Source organism: Kogia breviceps, chromosome 20, assembly GCF_026419965.1.
Source record: "Kogia breviceps isolate mKogBre1 chromosome 20, mKogBre1 haplotype 1, whole genome shotgun sequence".
Classification (NCBI taxonomy): domain Eukaryota; kingdom Metazoa; phylum Chordata; class Mammalia; order Artiodactyla; family Physeteridae; genus Kogia; species Kogia breviceps.
Window position 1 is genome coordinate 11,221,843 of NC_081329.1, and position 15,791 is coordinate 11,237,633.

General features: G+C 46.0%; 1 protein-coding gene across 4 annotated transcripts in view; it reads left to right on the forward strand.

Annotated features, from left to right (window-relative positions):
• The window catches only part of TRAPPC11 (trafficking protein particle complex subunit 11), a 121,883-nt gene extending 118,304 nt beyond the window's left edge, over positions 1–3,579 (forward strand). For 2 of the 4 annotated variants that reach the window (XM_067022583.1, XM_067022582.1), the window contains one exon: positions 1,987–3,357. In XM_067022583.1, the coding sequence (XP_066878684.1) occupies positions 1,987–2,031 (45 nt within the window). In that variant the 3' untranslated portion in view covers positions 2,032–3,357. Of the gene's footprint in view, positions 1–1,986 lie in introns of all 4 variants that reach the window. The other 2 variants (XM_067022581.1, XM_059049570.2) reach the window with 1 other exon arrangement.
• Positions 3,580–15,791: the final 12,212 nt, after the last annotated feature.

Genomic DNA, 15,791 nt, shown 5'->3' on the forward strand with positions numbered 1-15,791 from the left:
CTGATTTTCTTTCACAGTAAACCTTTTCTGGGTGGTGGTGTTTTAGTCCATAAGGAAAGGTTCCAGAAAAATAAACATTCGTAAGTTTTAACCTCATCAGCACACCCTCTCCTAACTGCCATGATCTTTTCTCTAAATGTAAGAACCATCTTCTAGTTAACTTGACTGCTGCTAAAAACATTGACTGGATTATTCAGAGCCAGCTCCTTTATCATCTGGGCAAACTCAGTAATTAAAATTGTTTTACCTGTCACACTAAAGGCAGAGAATGAGGATTACCCTTTTTTCCACTTCATGAACAATCGCTGACTAAAATTTGACATCCCGTCATCCCTTTATTAAACTTTAGACCTGTGCTATTCCAATATGGTAGCCGCGAGCACGTGTGCCTGTTGAGATCAAAATGAATTAAAACTTAGTTTAAAGTTTAGTTACCAGCTGCACTAGCCATATCCCAAGCGCTCGGGAGGCAGGCAACTAGCAGCAGTGACGTGGAGCGGTTCCACCTCACGGACAATTTTGTTGGACAGCGCCGCCCTAGAACAAGCTTGGATCCGTATTTTTCTTCCTTCGCAAAACAGATTTGTTTTCTTTTTTTTTTTTTTTTTTTTTTTTTTTGTGGTACACGGGCCTCTCACTGTGTGGCCTCTCCCGTTGCGGAGCACAGGCTCCGGACGCGCAGGCTCAGCGGCCATGGTTCACGGGCCCAGCCGCTCCGCGGCATGTGGGATCTTCCCGGACCGGGGCACGAACCCGTGTCCCCTGCATTGGCAGGCGGACTCTCAACCACTGCGCCACCAGGGAAGCCCCAGATTTGTTTTCTTATTGCATGATAAGGAAACAGATTTATTGTTCTCTGTCCCTGTCTGTAAAGCTGTGTTTGGTAAGGATTTGACCTGGGGGGGGGGCATTTATTCTGTTTCTAAAACTAAACGTCCTCCACGAGTCATAAAAATTACATGAAGTATGAAAGAGCAGCAACCCGTTCCTTTGTTCATCCCATCCAGATGCCTGACCGCCGCGCACATGCACACGTGCATACGTACGTACACGAAGCTGCCCAGCAACAGCTCAGAGCGGGAGTGCCCCCTTCTCTGCTCCCGGGAGCCCACAGGAATCAGCTGCTTGAAACACAGCAGTGGGCTCGTGGTGCTGAGGTGGTCATGCTAATCTAGTTCATGCCCCAAACACCGTCTCTCATGCTTTTGCCACACAGGTCTGCTAACGTACATCGGTAAAGTTGTCAGCTGCAAGAATTTCATTCTTTTAGCTACTCCGTGACTCTCTGGGGGTGTTGCTGACCTGTCAGAAATTTTACACCTAAAAACAGTCGTGATACCTTTTAATCACTCTTAGTTTTTCTTCTTCTGATGTGATGTTTTAAATTTTTTCAATCACTGAACTTCGAGAAAGGGAAATTTTGTTTTTATCTGCTGCTTCAGTCCTTGTCGTCTTCGTTGTTAATACCCTAGAGTTCACTGTGAATCACTGTTTCTCAAACAGGAGATTGGGAAGCCTTGAGTCCCAAAGAGCTTGCTGTTAGCTCAGGCTTGTGGCCTGCTTAAAGCTCGGGACACAGGCTGAGCAAGGGAGAAAGAGGATAAAGCTTTACCGCTTGAGCAGGAATGGTGGCCAGGTTCCCTTTCACACGCGGTACGTTGATAGATCGGTGGTAGCTGCCAGAACACCAGGTTAAGAGAAGAGTAGTGACGAGGTAGATTCCGCGGGTGGGTGTGATCGGCTGGTGATGCTGCCACCGGGGCAGAGGGAGTGGGCAGCGTGGAGGCTGTGCGGTCACCATCCCCGGCTCACGGGAAGAGAGAGGGTCGGGGAAAGGAGGAAAGCAACACATTTTGTTTGGGTACCTGCACACGCCTATTCTGTTTTCGTGAGACACTTCCAAGAACTTCAAAATGTCTTCAGTTAATAGCGCTACTACCGTTGCCATTATCATTTTGTAAACCCGTTTTGTTTTCCACTCGGCAGCCCCAGGGCAGACTCATGGACGATGCCTCCATTGCTGCCGCGTGACGTTCAGGACGGGCCTCGGCTGTTGTTACGGAGACGCTGGACATAACTGTATAAGTTTTTCATGGTGAACTGTAGCTTGATCGTGGTACAAGTTAATCTTTGCTGTTTTTTAATGGATGTTATACCAACTCTTCAGAGGAACTCATGCTTAAAATATTAGGAAAATCTATCCTCTCATAGCTTCACTAATAAATATTTGAAATCTGTCAGTGTGACGTGGAAGGATGTCAGTCCTTTGTTACTGTTGAAAGTCATTTTATGGATAGTGACGTCTTTTCAAAGTAAGGGATTTGCACACGCAGTGGCCGAGGAAAGTTAAGCATCTGAAATATGACTGGACGAGGGGAACGCGCGCCAGCGTCTGCCCCAGGAAAGTTCTGAGTCCCCGGGTGTCTCTTTCAGAGTTGGCTAAACCGGAGGTAAATCCATCCTCGTGAATCTAGCGTGCGCTCAGAATACATACACAGGAGCCGGAAAGCAGTCACGTGACCGATGCAGAAAACTTCCAGAAAGTTTTAAAGCAGTTTAAGATGTCTAAAAAATATCTTTGCTTACCATCAAAACATGTCAAATAGGTTCAGCTTGCAGCTAAAACGTGGATCATGTATGAAACAGGTTTGTATGTATAAGTGTGTTAATAAGATCCTTACCCATCAGTATCTGAACTGCAAGATTCTGATTCTAAGCATAATTCCCTAAACTAAAAGTTTTTGAGAAAGGCGCAAGGTCTAAATAAGAGCTTTTAGTTATGTTGTGCAATTTGAAAAGAACTATTTAAAACTTTTGAAAATTCATGTAAATAAAAATCATATTGTGAAAATCCTCTTTGTTAAACTATCTTAATTTAAAACTACCCCATTTCCCAGAGATTTTTATTATTTAAAAGTGTAGGAGTTTCAAAAAGGAAAAGAATAATGTAAATAAATACATCCTCTTTCAGATATGCTTGTATGTATCTTCTATTTATTTTGCGCTTGTTTGATTTCAGCTCCGTGGAACAGCTTTTACTAAGAACACGGTTGCAGAGGCATGGTGGAGAGTGTAGGACTAGAAATAGATCCGTCTTCTGGAGCCGGTGCTACTCACCTTCGGGGAGACCGGGGCGGTGACGGGCTGGGAGGACGTGAGTTCCCTGTTACCACAGCTTTACAGGTGGAGGCCACGGGAGTTTGTCGGATTGTCTAGAGCCAAATCCCAGGTCCGGTGACTTAGTTCATGATTCCCTTTGTGTGTCTCTGTTCTTACCTGTAAGATGAGGAGGAGGATGATACTGTCTCACAGACTTGGTATGAGAAGGATAAAAATTAAATACACAAGAGGAACTGTGAACAAAAATTTCATGAAATAATGCTTTCTATATGCTCTTATATTTTATGTCCTACTCCGTTTTGTTAAAAATATTCCTGGTTTAGCCTGCTGAATTGATTTCATGACTCACTAAGGGGATGTAACGTGATGTTTGAAAAACTCAAAGGTCCGTCTCATGCCGTGCTTATGTAATAAAGTTCTCCTGTGCTAACGCCGCCGTCGTCAAGCACAAAGTACTGAGTGCGTGTTAGAGCATTGGATCATTGGCATCCGCTTGAAAATTGTCAGCCTCGATGCCAGTGTGATTTGTGTGAGTGTAGATACACCACATAAACAGGTCTGTGCTTTCCCTCAGTAGCGTAATCCTTTCTCAACCAGGAATTCTCCCATGTCGTTCATTTTACTGTGAATGTATTCTATTCACTGATTTTTAAATTGCAAGTCTGAATTCAGAAATACGTGAAATCATGATCTTCCTGGGTCCCCGAAACAAAACTGTCACAGTATTGCAGGAGCTGTTGGCTCACTAAGGTTACGAGTGTCCAGAAGGACCTCAGAGTCTTTGCCTGCCTCTGTGCACCAGCCACAGTCACCTGTCCCTCGTGAGAGGACCCTGTCTTCTGTCTTAGTACCGTGTTGCCATTTGATTCTCAGTATTACTCCTTACCAGTATTGTGCACCACTCAGGGGTATAAATTTTTTTTTTTTTTTTTTTTTTTTTTTTTTTTTGCGGTATGCGGGCCTCTCACTGCCGTGGCCTCTCCCATTGCGGAGCACAGGCTCCGGACGCGCAGGCCCAGCGGCCATGGCTCACGGGCTTAGTTGCTCCGCGGCATGTGGGATCCTCCCGGACCAGGGCACGAACCCGCGTCCCCTGCATCGGCAGGCGGACTCCCAACCACTGCGCCACCAGGGAAGCCCAGGGGTATAAATTTTTAAATATAGCATTTAAAATTTGGAATTTGGGGGAGCTGTGTATTAAAGTTTGACTCCTGATTATTGAAGGTAAGAGCTGGTGGATAATCAGTGTTGCGTGTTACCAAGAGGATGAGGATGCTATTGTCTTTGGCATAAAATTAATTTCCAATTTGCTGAATTTTATATATCTGTGATCCTAAAAGTACAACTGCCACTCAGTTTTCCTCAGAAAGTCTTAGATTCTTTATCCTTGGGCTCTTACATTGAATTTTTAAAAATATCTTCACGTTACTTGAAAAAAAAGATTCTTTACATTCATTTTCATTTAGTCATTTCTTTCATAGCCCATTAATAACTCCGCCCAGAATATTAAAAGCCTCTTTCTGGATACTGTTCTTAACAATAGGTGTTAAGAAATCTGAGCTGTAGGGCTTCCCTGGTGGCAAAGTGGTTAAGAATCCACCTGGCAGGCGGAGCCTTTGGTGTGCGAGCAAGCTTTGCTCCTTTCCAGCTGCCAGGGCCGTGGGAGGGACGTCATGGCCCGTTACCCCTGCTGTCTCCTATGTGCCGGCACAAACGCCATGCCACGGCCTTGGCACCGGGGCTGCAAGGGATTGGGTTTGGTGCCCTAACGGGGCCCATGGCTTCAGGACAGGGGTCCCCACCCTCAGAAGAGGGAGTGAGACAGATCGGCTATAAAATGTCGGCAGAGGCAGTAATGCGCGGTGGTTAATGCTGATATTCCGGACCCCAGACTTTCTGGTTTTTCATCTTGCCTCTTACTCGCTCTGTGAACGCGGACTGTTTATTTAACCTTCCCCCTGTAAAGCCAGGTTGCAGATATCCACACCAGTGTATCAGTTATCTACTGCTGAAGAGCAATGCCACTACACGCACAGTGGCTTGAAACAACGCATATTTATTGTCTGCACTTTCCGTGAGTCAGGAATCCAGGCACAGCTCAGCCAGGTCCTCAACGAGACTGAAGTCAAGGGGTCTGGCCGGGCTGAGGTCTCATCTGAGACTTGACTGGGGGAGGATCCACTCTCAGGCTCACCAAAGGCGTTAGCAAAATGTGTGACCTTGTGGTCGTAGGACCAAGGGACTCATTTCCTTGTTGGCTGGTGACCAAAGGCCATTTGCTTTCTCAAAACCAGCCGGCGGGGGGAGAGGCTCCAGCAAGCCAGGCACTATAATCACACACATGTTATCATGTCCTCTCTGCTGTATTCTAGTGAGTAAAAGCAAGTCCCAGGTCCCACCCACCACTCACTCAAAGGTATGGCTGGGGTCATGACACAAAGGTGTGAGCACAGAAGATGGGGATCCTGGGGTCACCTGTAGAGTGTGTCTACCACAGTGCCTCATAGGGTGATGGGGAGGAGGCAGTGAGTTAATACACATCAGACTCTTAGAAGAGAACCCTTTCTTGGGAAGCACGGTGAGCTTTTTTTTTATCGAGGTACTATTGACATACAACATTATATTAGTTTTCAGGTGCACAACATAATGATACAATATTTGTATGTATTGCAAAATGATCACCACAATAAATCCAGTTAACATCCATCACTAAAAAAAAAAAAAGAAAGAAAAAGAGAATCTGCCTGCCAGTGCAGGGGACACGGGTTCGAGCCCTGGTCCGGGAAGATCCCACACGCCATGTAGGAACTTACCCGTGCGCCACAACTACTGAGCCTGAGCTCTAGAGCCTGCGAGCCACAACTACCGAGCCTGCGCTCTAGAGCCTGTGCTCCGCAACAAGAGAAGCCACCACAGTGAGAAGCCCGCGCACCACAACGAAGAGTAGCCCCCGTTCACCACAGCTAGAGAAAGCCCGTGTGCAGCAACAAAGACCCAACGCAGGCAAAAAAAAAAAAAAAAAAAAATTCTGAGCTGTGATTTCCACATTGGCATTGCAGTGAAAGAGGGGGTGCTTTCAAGGACAAAACAAGTGGAAAAGTTAAGCTTACTCTTGTAATGGGGAGTGTCTGTGTAGTCCCAGCACACACCTTTCCTCTTGACCTAAAACCCCAGAAAAGGCACTGGAAGTGTCCCAACTCCTAGTGTAAAAAAATACTTGAGATGGGTTGTGTTATTTAATGGTTGAGTGAATAAACAGTAATGACTATAATTGTCAAGAAGCAGTTAGGTACAGCATTAGTAATTAGAGATTGTTGAAAATGAACACATGACGCCGAATAGAAATGTGCACTTTCTCTTGCTTGTGGATTTGTTGTGAAACATTTCTACCGAGGGCTCCTCAAGCCATCCTGTGGGGGGCCCCGTCACCATCTTCCTTTTCTTTTAGCCAACGATGCCATTCTCAGACACAGCTACTAAAGAACTGCATACAATTCACTGAATGAGTATGAAATCCCATGTTTTCATGCATGAGAAAAGAAATTTGTAGTTTAAGTATATTCGGGTTCTCTCCAAAGGTCAAATTTATGAGAAACTTTCCCTTCCACTCAATTTACTTGTGCCTGAGAACAAAAGAGAAAGTGATCACCGGGCCTTTTGTGCCTGCTTTCTGAAGCGTGTTTTACCAGAGGGGAACATGTAACCAAAGTCAACCCTGCCAGGCACACCTGCATTTCAGGTGACATATACCATGCAAGTGACAGGTCGAGCCATGTTTTAAATTCTGTTTTCTCCCTCCCCAGTCGTTGAGAGAATGCAAAACTCACAGCCACCTTGAAGTAGTTTTTCATTTATAGAATACACCCTTACCCAGAATGTATCAGCCTGCCTGGCGTATGAGAACTGGCAAATAATATCTTTATTAGGTTGGTCAGGATTTCTAAACCATGTATATTTCCCAAATGATAATTACTGATATTCTTGAGGGCTACAGTGTGCCAGGCAATTTTGTTTTATCTCATTTAATACTCATAAAAGCCCACCGTGGTGTAGGTACTGTTATTATCCCCATTTTAAAGATGTGGAAACTGAGGCACAGGGAGGTTAAGTAACTTGCCTAATGTTCTGGTTATCACCGCAAAACAAATCATCCCAGTACTTGATAGCTTAACGCAACAATTATTTTTTATGGTTTCAGTGGGTCAGGAATTCAGGAAGGGCTTGGCCAGGTAGTTCTGGTTTGCCGTCAATCAGGTAGTTGCTCATCGGACAGTAGCTGGAGTTAGGATAGTGGCGATTGTGAGAACGAGGGAGCTGAAGCCGTATGGGGCTAGCCAGGCATCTCTCCATTTAGTCTCAGGACCTTCCCATGTGGTCTTTGGGCTTCCTCACAGCATGGCGGTCTCAGGGTAGTTGGATGCTTACATGGCAGCGCAGAGCTCCAGTGTGGGTGGTCTAGCTAGCAAGGTGGAAGATGCATTGCCTTCTATGACCTGGCCTTGTATATCACGTGACATCACTTCAACTATGGTCACAGGCCCATTCACATTTAAGAGGAGGGAATATAAACCCTACTTCCTGGTGGGGAAATGGCCACGTCCTAGAAGAACAGGGGGGACAGGAGAGATCATTGCAGCCATCTTTGGAAAACACAATCTGCCCTACCCAACGGCACAGCAACTGACGGAAGAGCTGAGATTCAAATCAAGGCACTGCCTGAAGAGCCCACATGCTTAACCACTATGCTACACAGCCACCACTCTAGTGCTGCCAGTGTTTGCTCCTAAATAAATGAGTTTAGGCTAAATATGGATTTGATGACTGAGGCATTATGCATTCTGTGAATTAAGACCTGTTCTTGGGACTTCCCTGGTGGTCCAGTGGTTAAGACTTCATGCTTCCAGTGCAGGGGATGTGGGTTCGATCCCTGGTCAGGGAACTAAGATCCCACAAGCTGTGCAGCACAGCAGAAAAAAAGAAAAAAGAGGAAAAAAAGACCTGTCCTTAAGTCTATGGCAATAAAGCTGTTGACCTTAATTACACATTGAATTCCAAGTGTTTATTTATTTATTTTTCAGTATGCGGGCCTGTCACTGTTGTGGCCTCTCCCGTTGCGGAGCACAGGCTCCGGACACGCAGGCTCAGCGGCCATGGCTCATGGGCCCAGCCGCTCCGCAGCACGTGGGATCTTCCCAGACCGGGGCACGAACTCGTGTCCCCTGCATCGGCAGGCGGACCCTCAACCACTGCGCCACCAGGGAAGCCCCCAAGTGTTTATTGAGAGCCTACCATGGGCCAGTTTCTGTGCTGGTTGCTAAAGCATAAAGGAATCCTCTTCCTGAAGATCAGTGGTCCAGCAGGAGACACTGGCATGCAAACACATTCCACTGCCATGAGATTACTGCAGTAGAAGTGGGTACAAGACTGGTGAACTGATGGGATGTGTGGGAATTGCTTTAAAATGCTCCAGAAAACAAAAACAAAACACAAACCAGGTTGGGGAGAAGTGGATGAAACAGGATTTTTTTAATGTTAGTAATTGTTAAAAGTGGGTAAAGGGTGCCTGGGGGCTGTACTTTTGGATATAAATAAAAGATACAAGGTAGAAAGGAACCCCAGTGGAGGTGATTATAGGGTTCGAGTGATGAAGCAGCAGAGAGGCCTGGCTTCCTCCAGAAGTGACCCTCGCGTTGTTTTCATGATCCTCATGAAATTACTCTGTGTTTTTCTTGTATGGGAATGTGTTTCCATCATCCTTGAACAGTTCCTGTTATGTGAGCTGGGTTTTGAGGGCACATAAAAGTTTGTAAAGTAAACATATCAGGGAAGAGCTTTGCAGGTGATGAAGGGGTGCTGGCTGGCGTCCACACCAGGCGGCCCCCAGGCTCACCGAGCGTTCATAGTGTAGACAGACCTGTCCAGCGCTGAGTAAAGCTGGCTTTGTTTTTCCTACCCGAGAGGTTCCTATTCAGTGATAAGAGAATTAGGGGAGGCCTGAAACTCACTTACAACGGAAAGAATGCTTGCTGCTGTCAGCACTGCTGCTTCTGGAGGGCAGGGCTTTTCCTGTTGGAGTTCGAGGATTTTTGATCGAAGCGTGTCTTCTTGTTAGTTGTATAATGCTTATTCGAGTATTGAAGAATTGTAGCTTGAGAAATCTTTGACGCTGGGTGATAATCAAAAACCACTGTCTCAGCAAAGGACTGAATCCCAAATGCCAAATTTAACAGGAAACAATAAGAAGCGCTACATTCAAGATGTGTTTAAATATTGAATCGTTTAAACACAGGGTGGGAGGAGCTCTGTGATAGTTCATGCGTTTATCAGAGGTGTTAGCGCTTACCAGTTGTTCAGACTACATTTGCAATATTTTCTCTACTTCTAATCGCTACCCTTTATTTTATTTCATTTTTATAGTGAAAATTTTCAAACATACACAAAAGTAGAGACAATAACACACTTCCATGCTTGTACTCAGCTCCGTAGCCATTCATACTTTGCCATCTACCATCTACATGATATTGCACCCACATCCATTCCCCTCTTACGTAATTTCACCCATAAATAAAAGGACTTTTTGAAAACATAACCACAATACCTTATTACATCTCATAATTACCAGTATTACCTTAAAGGTTGCCTGATACACAATATATGTTCAATTTTCCCTGATTGACTAAACAGTCTCTTTACAGTTGGTTTGCTTGAATCAGCATCCAAACAAGGTCCATTATTATATTTAATTATGTCTCAAGTTTTTTTTGAGTTTCATTTAATGTAGAACAGTCCCCTCCTCCTTTCCGTCCCTTATCATTGACCTGTTGAAGACATGCAGTCAGCGTTTTGTAAAATATTCCACATCCTGGTGTTGGCTGACTGCTTCCCCAGGGTGTCATTTGGCTTGTTTCTCTGTCCCCTGGATTTCCTGAGGACTGGGAGTTAACAGTTCAAAGCTTGTCTGAGTCCCCTTCTGGCTGCCTCCCCGCTGCTTTTTGTCTGTAATCATATCTCGTAGTTGACATGCTACACATCCTATTGCCACACAGGTCCGATTGCCTCACTTTTAGTCACACTAAGATGGATCAATGGGTTTAGAGAATGACAGCCTAATCCCTTTATTATAAGGTTCAGCTGAACATCCATCCATGACAATTGTCTGAATCAGTTCATTAGAAGTTGCAAAATGTAATTTTAATATACTGTCCTGCATTTATTGGCTGGAATTATGCTATATAGAAGCTTTTTTCCCCCCTCATCTACTAGGTTTATTTAATTACCCTAAAATATAGTTCCTATAGGAAAGAGAATTTTTAATAACTTGATTCTTTCTCTTTATAATTTTCAGGATAATGAGTGGTAACTTCACTAACTCTCGCGTTATTCAAGAGCTTTGGTTTTCATTTTGGTTTGTTGGTTGTCTCCTTTTCTCCCCTCTTTTTATGAAATAATCATGTAAATGAAAGGCTGGAGGACAGGGAGGTTGGTGTGATGGCCTTCTGGCATCGTGGTGGCAGCTGTCACCTTCTCTAAAGAACACCCAGCGCCCTCCACCTGGCTTCTTCGGAACAGAGGGATCCTGTGCCTATACTCACCTGCTTAGAGCTTCTGCTTTGAAAAGTAAAGTTGACAAGGACTCTTCAGCTGTAAGGATAAGACCAACAAGAAAACTTCTACAAACTGGTATCGGACATCCACTCCTGCAGACCTCTGCCAACCACACACTTCAAATCAATATTATAGATGTTTCAAGTGATTCCCTTGGGGAATCAGTGCAAGAGCCTGACATGGCGGAGTGATTAAATGATGTTTCATCAATGGATTTTATACGAATTCTTTGAAAACCGGTGATCACTGCATGATGGATCTTTCAACACCGACACAGATACTGGTAAAAAAATTATTCAGGACACCTGTTAAAGACAGTTAGCCAGACTTCTTCAAGAGGGGCCATTGCAATGCGGTTTTGTAGGGGAGAGAGATTGATTCAACTCCAACTCCGACAGGGACAAATGTGGATTTGTAGGCAAGGAGCAGGCGGGGGTCAGTGGATGGGAAATTACTGGTATGGGAATGGGAACGGGAAACCCCAAGGGGTAAGGGGGCTCTTGCTAGACCAACTCAACAGAATTCTGGCTGAAGGCAGCCGAGGGTGGTCAAGTACCAAGGTGGGGATCTCCATGAAACTGATTTAGCAGGATTCTCGCCCAAACAGGACTCTCCAAGGACTGGAAGAGAAGCCCAAGTCGGGCCTGGTTGAACAGAGGTGCTCAGAGGAGCCTGATCAAAGTTTGGTCAAAGGAGAGAGCCTGTGTCCATACCCACCTACAACCATTAACCACAATGTTTTATTTTTCAGGTTAATCATTCCTCCTCCTCTATCAGGTAGTAGAATGTTTACTGTTCTCAAAGTCAAGTGTGTCTGAGCGCGCTGGGCAAAGCTGAACCTTTCAAGTGTTGCTTCCCCCTCCCTCATAGAAGAAGAAAACCAGGGCTGCTCCTTCCGAGGCTCGAGGCTCCGTGCAAGAGAAACTCCGGCTCACTACCCAGGACGGTGTCGGCTGACTGACTCCGGGTTCTGCGAAGCAGAAAGAAATTTCCAAAGCGGTTAGACAGGCTGGGTGACTTCGGGACAAGGAGCCTTTATGTTTTAAAACCGGAACCCAGCTGTGACGAGCAAGCGGAAAGGTTTTCTTGTACCTGCTGGAATGACCTGTAGAAGGCCTGGCTGGGCGGACGAGCACGGTCTCTGCACGCACGCTCCCTGCCACGCATCCCCGCGTCCCCCCCGGGCTCGCGCTGCACCCATGCGGGGACCCGGCTCCCGGCTGGAGCGGCGGCGAGCTGAGCCTGAAGGAGTTCACAGGCCCCCAGCGCCTCTGAGCCGGACGTTCACCCCGCTGCGATCACCCCTCGCTTAAACGTGGTGCAGCCACTTCCGGAAAGCGGGCAGGATGCCACGCTCAGAGAGGCCTCCGCAGCGAGTTTCTAAAGCTAATGCAAAACGCCTTCTAAGGATTTTGCAAAGCCCACCTAGGAGGTGAAGTGGTGTCAGTTTTACCCTTTCTTTGCAGGAGGAATCATAGTCCAGAAAGACAGAGGATGTGTCTAGCTCAGAACCTCCAGGCCACTTGCAGGTGTCTGGGGTCTGCGGGGGCCGTTCCCCCCGGGGTCCTAACACCCTGGCATCCCCAAGCCCTCCTCACCCCAACCCGCCTCGGATGCCGAAGAGAAGAGTGGAGAAGCTCTGTGTCCAGAGGAAGGTGGCTGGTATCTGAAAGGGAGGTCAGGGGTCGAGGGCAGTGGACTCAGGTGCCTCTGGAATGTCCTCGCCCGGAAGGGAGAGTGGCCTGCACTTCGGATGCCAGCGCTGTCACACCCAGGTCCCTCCTTCATTCTGTCTTTTCTGTTTGGTTTGGCAGAGCTGCAGAGCTCTCAAGTGGGGCCTGAACCTTTCTTTGTAAGAAGGGCCCTCCTCCCTGGTGAAATCACCTTCGCTCTATACTGTTGCAGAAAAAAGCAAGGTACAAAACCGTGTGTGTGATACGATCTTGTTTTGTAAGACAAAACGAAACATATGCTACAAAAACACATATACATACTCAAAGAAAAAAGACCGGAAGTATATGCACCAAATTCTCTTTTTGGATTATTGGATTATAGATGATTTTAATTTTCTTCATTTTACTTATCTGTTCTAAAGTGTTTTCAACAGTAAATGGGTTGTTTTCTCACAAGAAAAAATGACCAATGTTATTTTTAAAAAGAAAAAGAAAACACAGTATCACAGCACCAGTGGGAAGAGAGTCCACGGATGAGCACGCCTGGTGATACGATACCAGTGTACCCACCAGAAGCACCCGTGTGGATCCCTGGAGAGATTCTGAAGATAAAGATCTGCTCCTGTTCTGCGGCCACTCAAGGAAGAAGCAGATGAGCCACCACTGTGGTTGTAACCATGATGCTTTTCTCTTACCCAGAAGGTTCCTCAGGAGGTTGGTGACTCTGATCTGTTGCTTGACAACATGTTCATTGACCTGGTTCTCTTCCAATTGCCAGTCCTCTACGGCTGGGGGAATTCTCCGTCGTGTCTCAGCTTTTAGATTGCAGGAAGCAGATCTCGATTTAGATCTCTGACGAGGGGATGATGTCAGAGGGACCCGAAGAGCTTCAAAGTCTTAACTAGTAGCTTCCTTCTTGCCACAGAATCCTAAATGGGCCTCTTCCAGCGGAACCACAAGATTGTAAGTGCTCCAAAGACACGTTTTCTTCGCTGATCTGTCTCTAGCTCCTAGAACCATTCCTGACACATTAGAAGGGACTGGTAGGGCTTCCCTGGTGGCGCAGTGGTTGAGAATCCGCCTGCCGATGCAGGAGACACGGGTTCGTGCCCTGGTCTGGGAGGATCCCACATGCCGCGGAGCAACTAAGCCCGTGAGCCATGGCCGCTGGGCCTGCGCGTAAAAAAAAAGAAGGGACTGGTAAATATTTATGGCATATATTGATAAACTACAGACTTACTCTTTGGCACTCCCAGTTTTTGAGATTTCTCTTTTCTGTTCTTTCTTACTTCTTGCCCTCTCTCCCTCTTCTTTTTTTTTTTTTTTCTCACTTTTACATCTATACACGAGAACGCCTTCCTCACCCACCCCGTGCCCATTTGTCATTTGCCCACTACGGATCCAGTCATTCACTAAAAAAATGGGCCCGTCTGAATGACAATGAAACCCAGAGGCTGCAGCCATGCCTGATCCCTAGAAGCTTCCAAGTCCCATCCCCACAAAGTCTTGAGGCATAGAAGCGCCGAGACCAAAACCCAAATGATGCCAACTGTGCCCGTTATTCTCGTTTCCAGCTCCCTGTAAATGTGGGAGTGACTGGAACATCGGTAACCCACACTAAGGACGCCAACGATCTTTGTCAAAAAGTGAGAAAGAGAAGGTTTATCAGACACGGCAGGCCAAGGGGCCAAGGTAATTTGTGTAATTCAGACACCAGAGGCACCGGCCAATGTTTCCCTTTGCAAAATCCTCTTGTCTTTCCGCAAGCTCTGTTTCTGTGTCCTGTGGCCCAGTGAAAGCTCTAGACAGTAGAAAATGCTATCTCTGGGGAAGGGGAGACTTTTCTAGAACGGTAAAATAGGATGCAGATTGTAATGATATTTCGTTTTTTGGATGTTTCTTCCAAAACTCTGTATGGCATTTTCATGCCATAAAAGAATGGAGTCACCAGCCCAAGGCCTCAGTAAAGCGGGACAGTCCTAGGAGGAGTTGGACAGAGGCCCTTGAAGATGTCACTCTCCCTCCCACTTCGTGTTCTTCCTTTCCTTGTGTCTTCGGGACCCCAATTTGTGAGAAAATTGTATTTCCTGAATTTGGAGTCCCGGTCGCCTCCCTATGGATATAAGGAAGGGGAAGAAGCGTGGTCGGACTGCCGTGTTGCCCAGCTCCAGCCACATTGAATTTTGTGACCCTAGAGCCGTGTGCTGCGAAGGCCCTAGAAGGAGAGATGCTGGGACCAGTGAATCGTAGCATTCTCCTGAGACATCCAGCTGGGCAGTGTCATTTCCGTATCTCAGTGAAAGTTCCCTGCAAGATTTTGCTATATCTTATTTTCTCTGCAGTAAAAAATAGGGTGATTTAAATTTTTTTCTCATCAAAATCAAGGCATCAGGATGTGAGTCACGGATACATAGAACCTAGAACTTTTCACTCTCTGCTGTTTCCCCCTTGAAGGCCCAAAGAGGCACCGTTGTTGACAGCACATATATATATATATATATATATATATTTTTTTTTTAAATTTTATTTATGTATTTATTTTTGGCTGGGTTGGGTCTTCGTTTCTGTGCGAGGGCTTTCTCTAGTTGCAGCGAGCGGGGGCCACTCTTCATCGCGGTACGCGGGCCTCTCACTGTCGTGGCCTCTCCTGTTGCGGGGCACAGGGTCCAGACGCGCAGGCTCAGTAGTTGTGGCTCACAGGCCCAGCCGCTCCGCGGCACATGGGATCATCCCGGACCGGGGCACGAACCCGTGTCCCCTGCATTGGCAGGCGGACTCTCAACCACTGCGCCACCAGGGAAGCCCTCATGTTGACTTTTTATAACCTTGTCTACTTCCTACACACCATGTGGTTCCTAAACTCTGGCAACAACTAATCTGTTCTCCATTCCTATAATTTCGTCATTTCAAGAATGTTATATAAATGAAGCCATCGAATCTGTAACCACTGGGGACTGGCTTTTCTCACTTGCAGTAATTCTCCGGAAATTCTCTGGAAACTCATCCAAGCTATTGCCTGTATCAATAGTTCATACCTTTTTATCCTTGAGTAGATTTCCATGGTACAGATGTACCTGGTTGTTTAACCACTCACTGTTGAAGGGCATTTAGTTGTTTCCAGTTTTGACTGCTGTGAATGAAGTCTTTACGAACATTCTTGTGCAGGTTTTTGTATGAACAGAGTTTCATTTCAAATTTGTCCTTTTTTCCATCAAAAAATTGATATTTGGTGGTGGTGGGTTGTGTCTGGAGACCAAAATGAAATTATCTTTCAATTCCAGTAGTTTAATTAGAATGTGTCTCACTGTGGATGATTCTGGTTGAGTTTTCCAGGCACATACTGACCCCATTCAGTATATAGACTCAAGTGTCTTTTTATCTCAACACAGATTT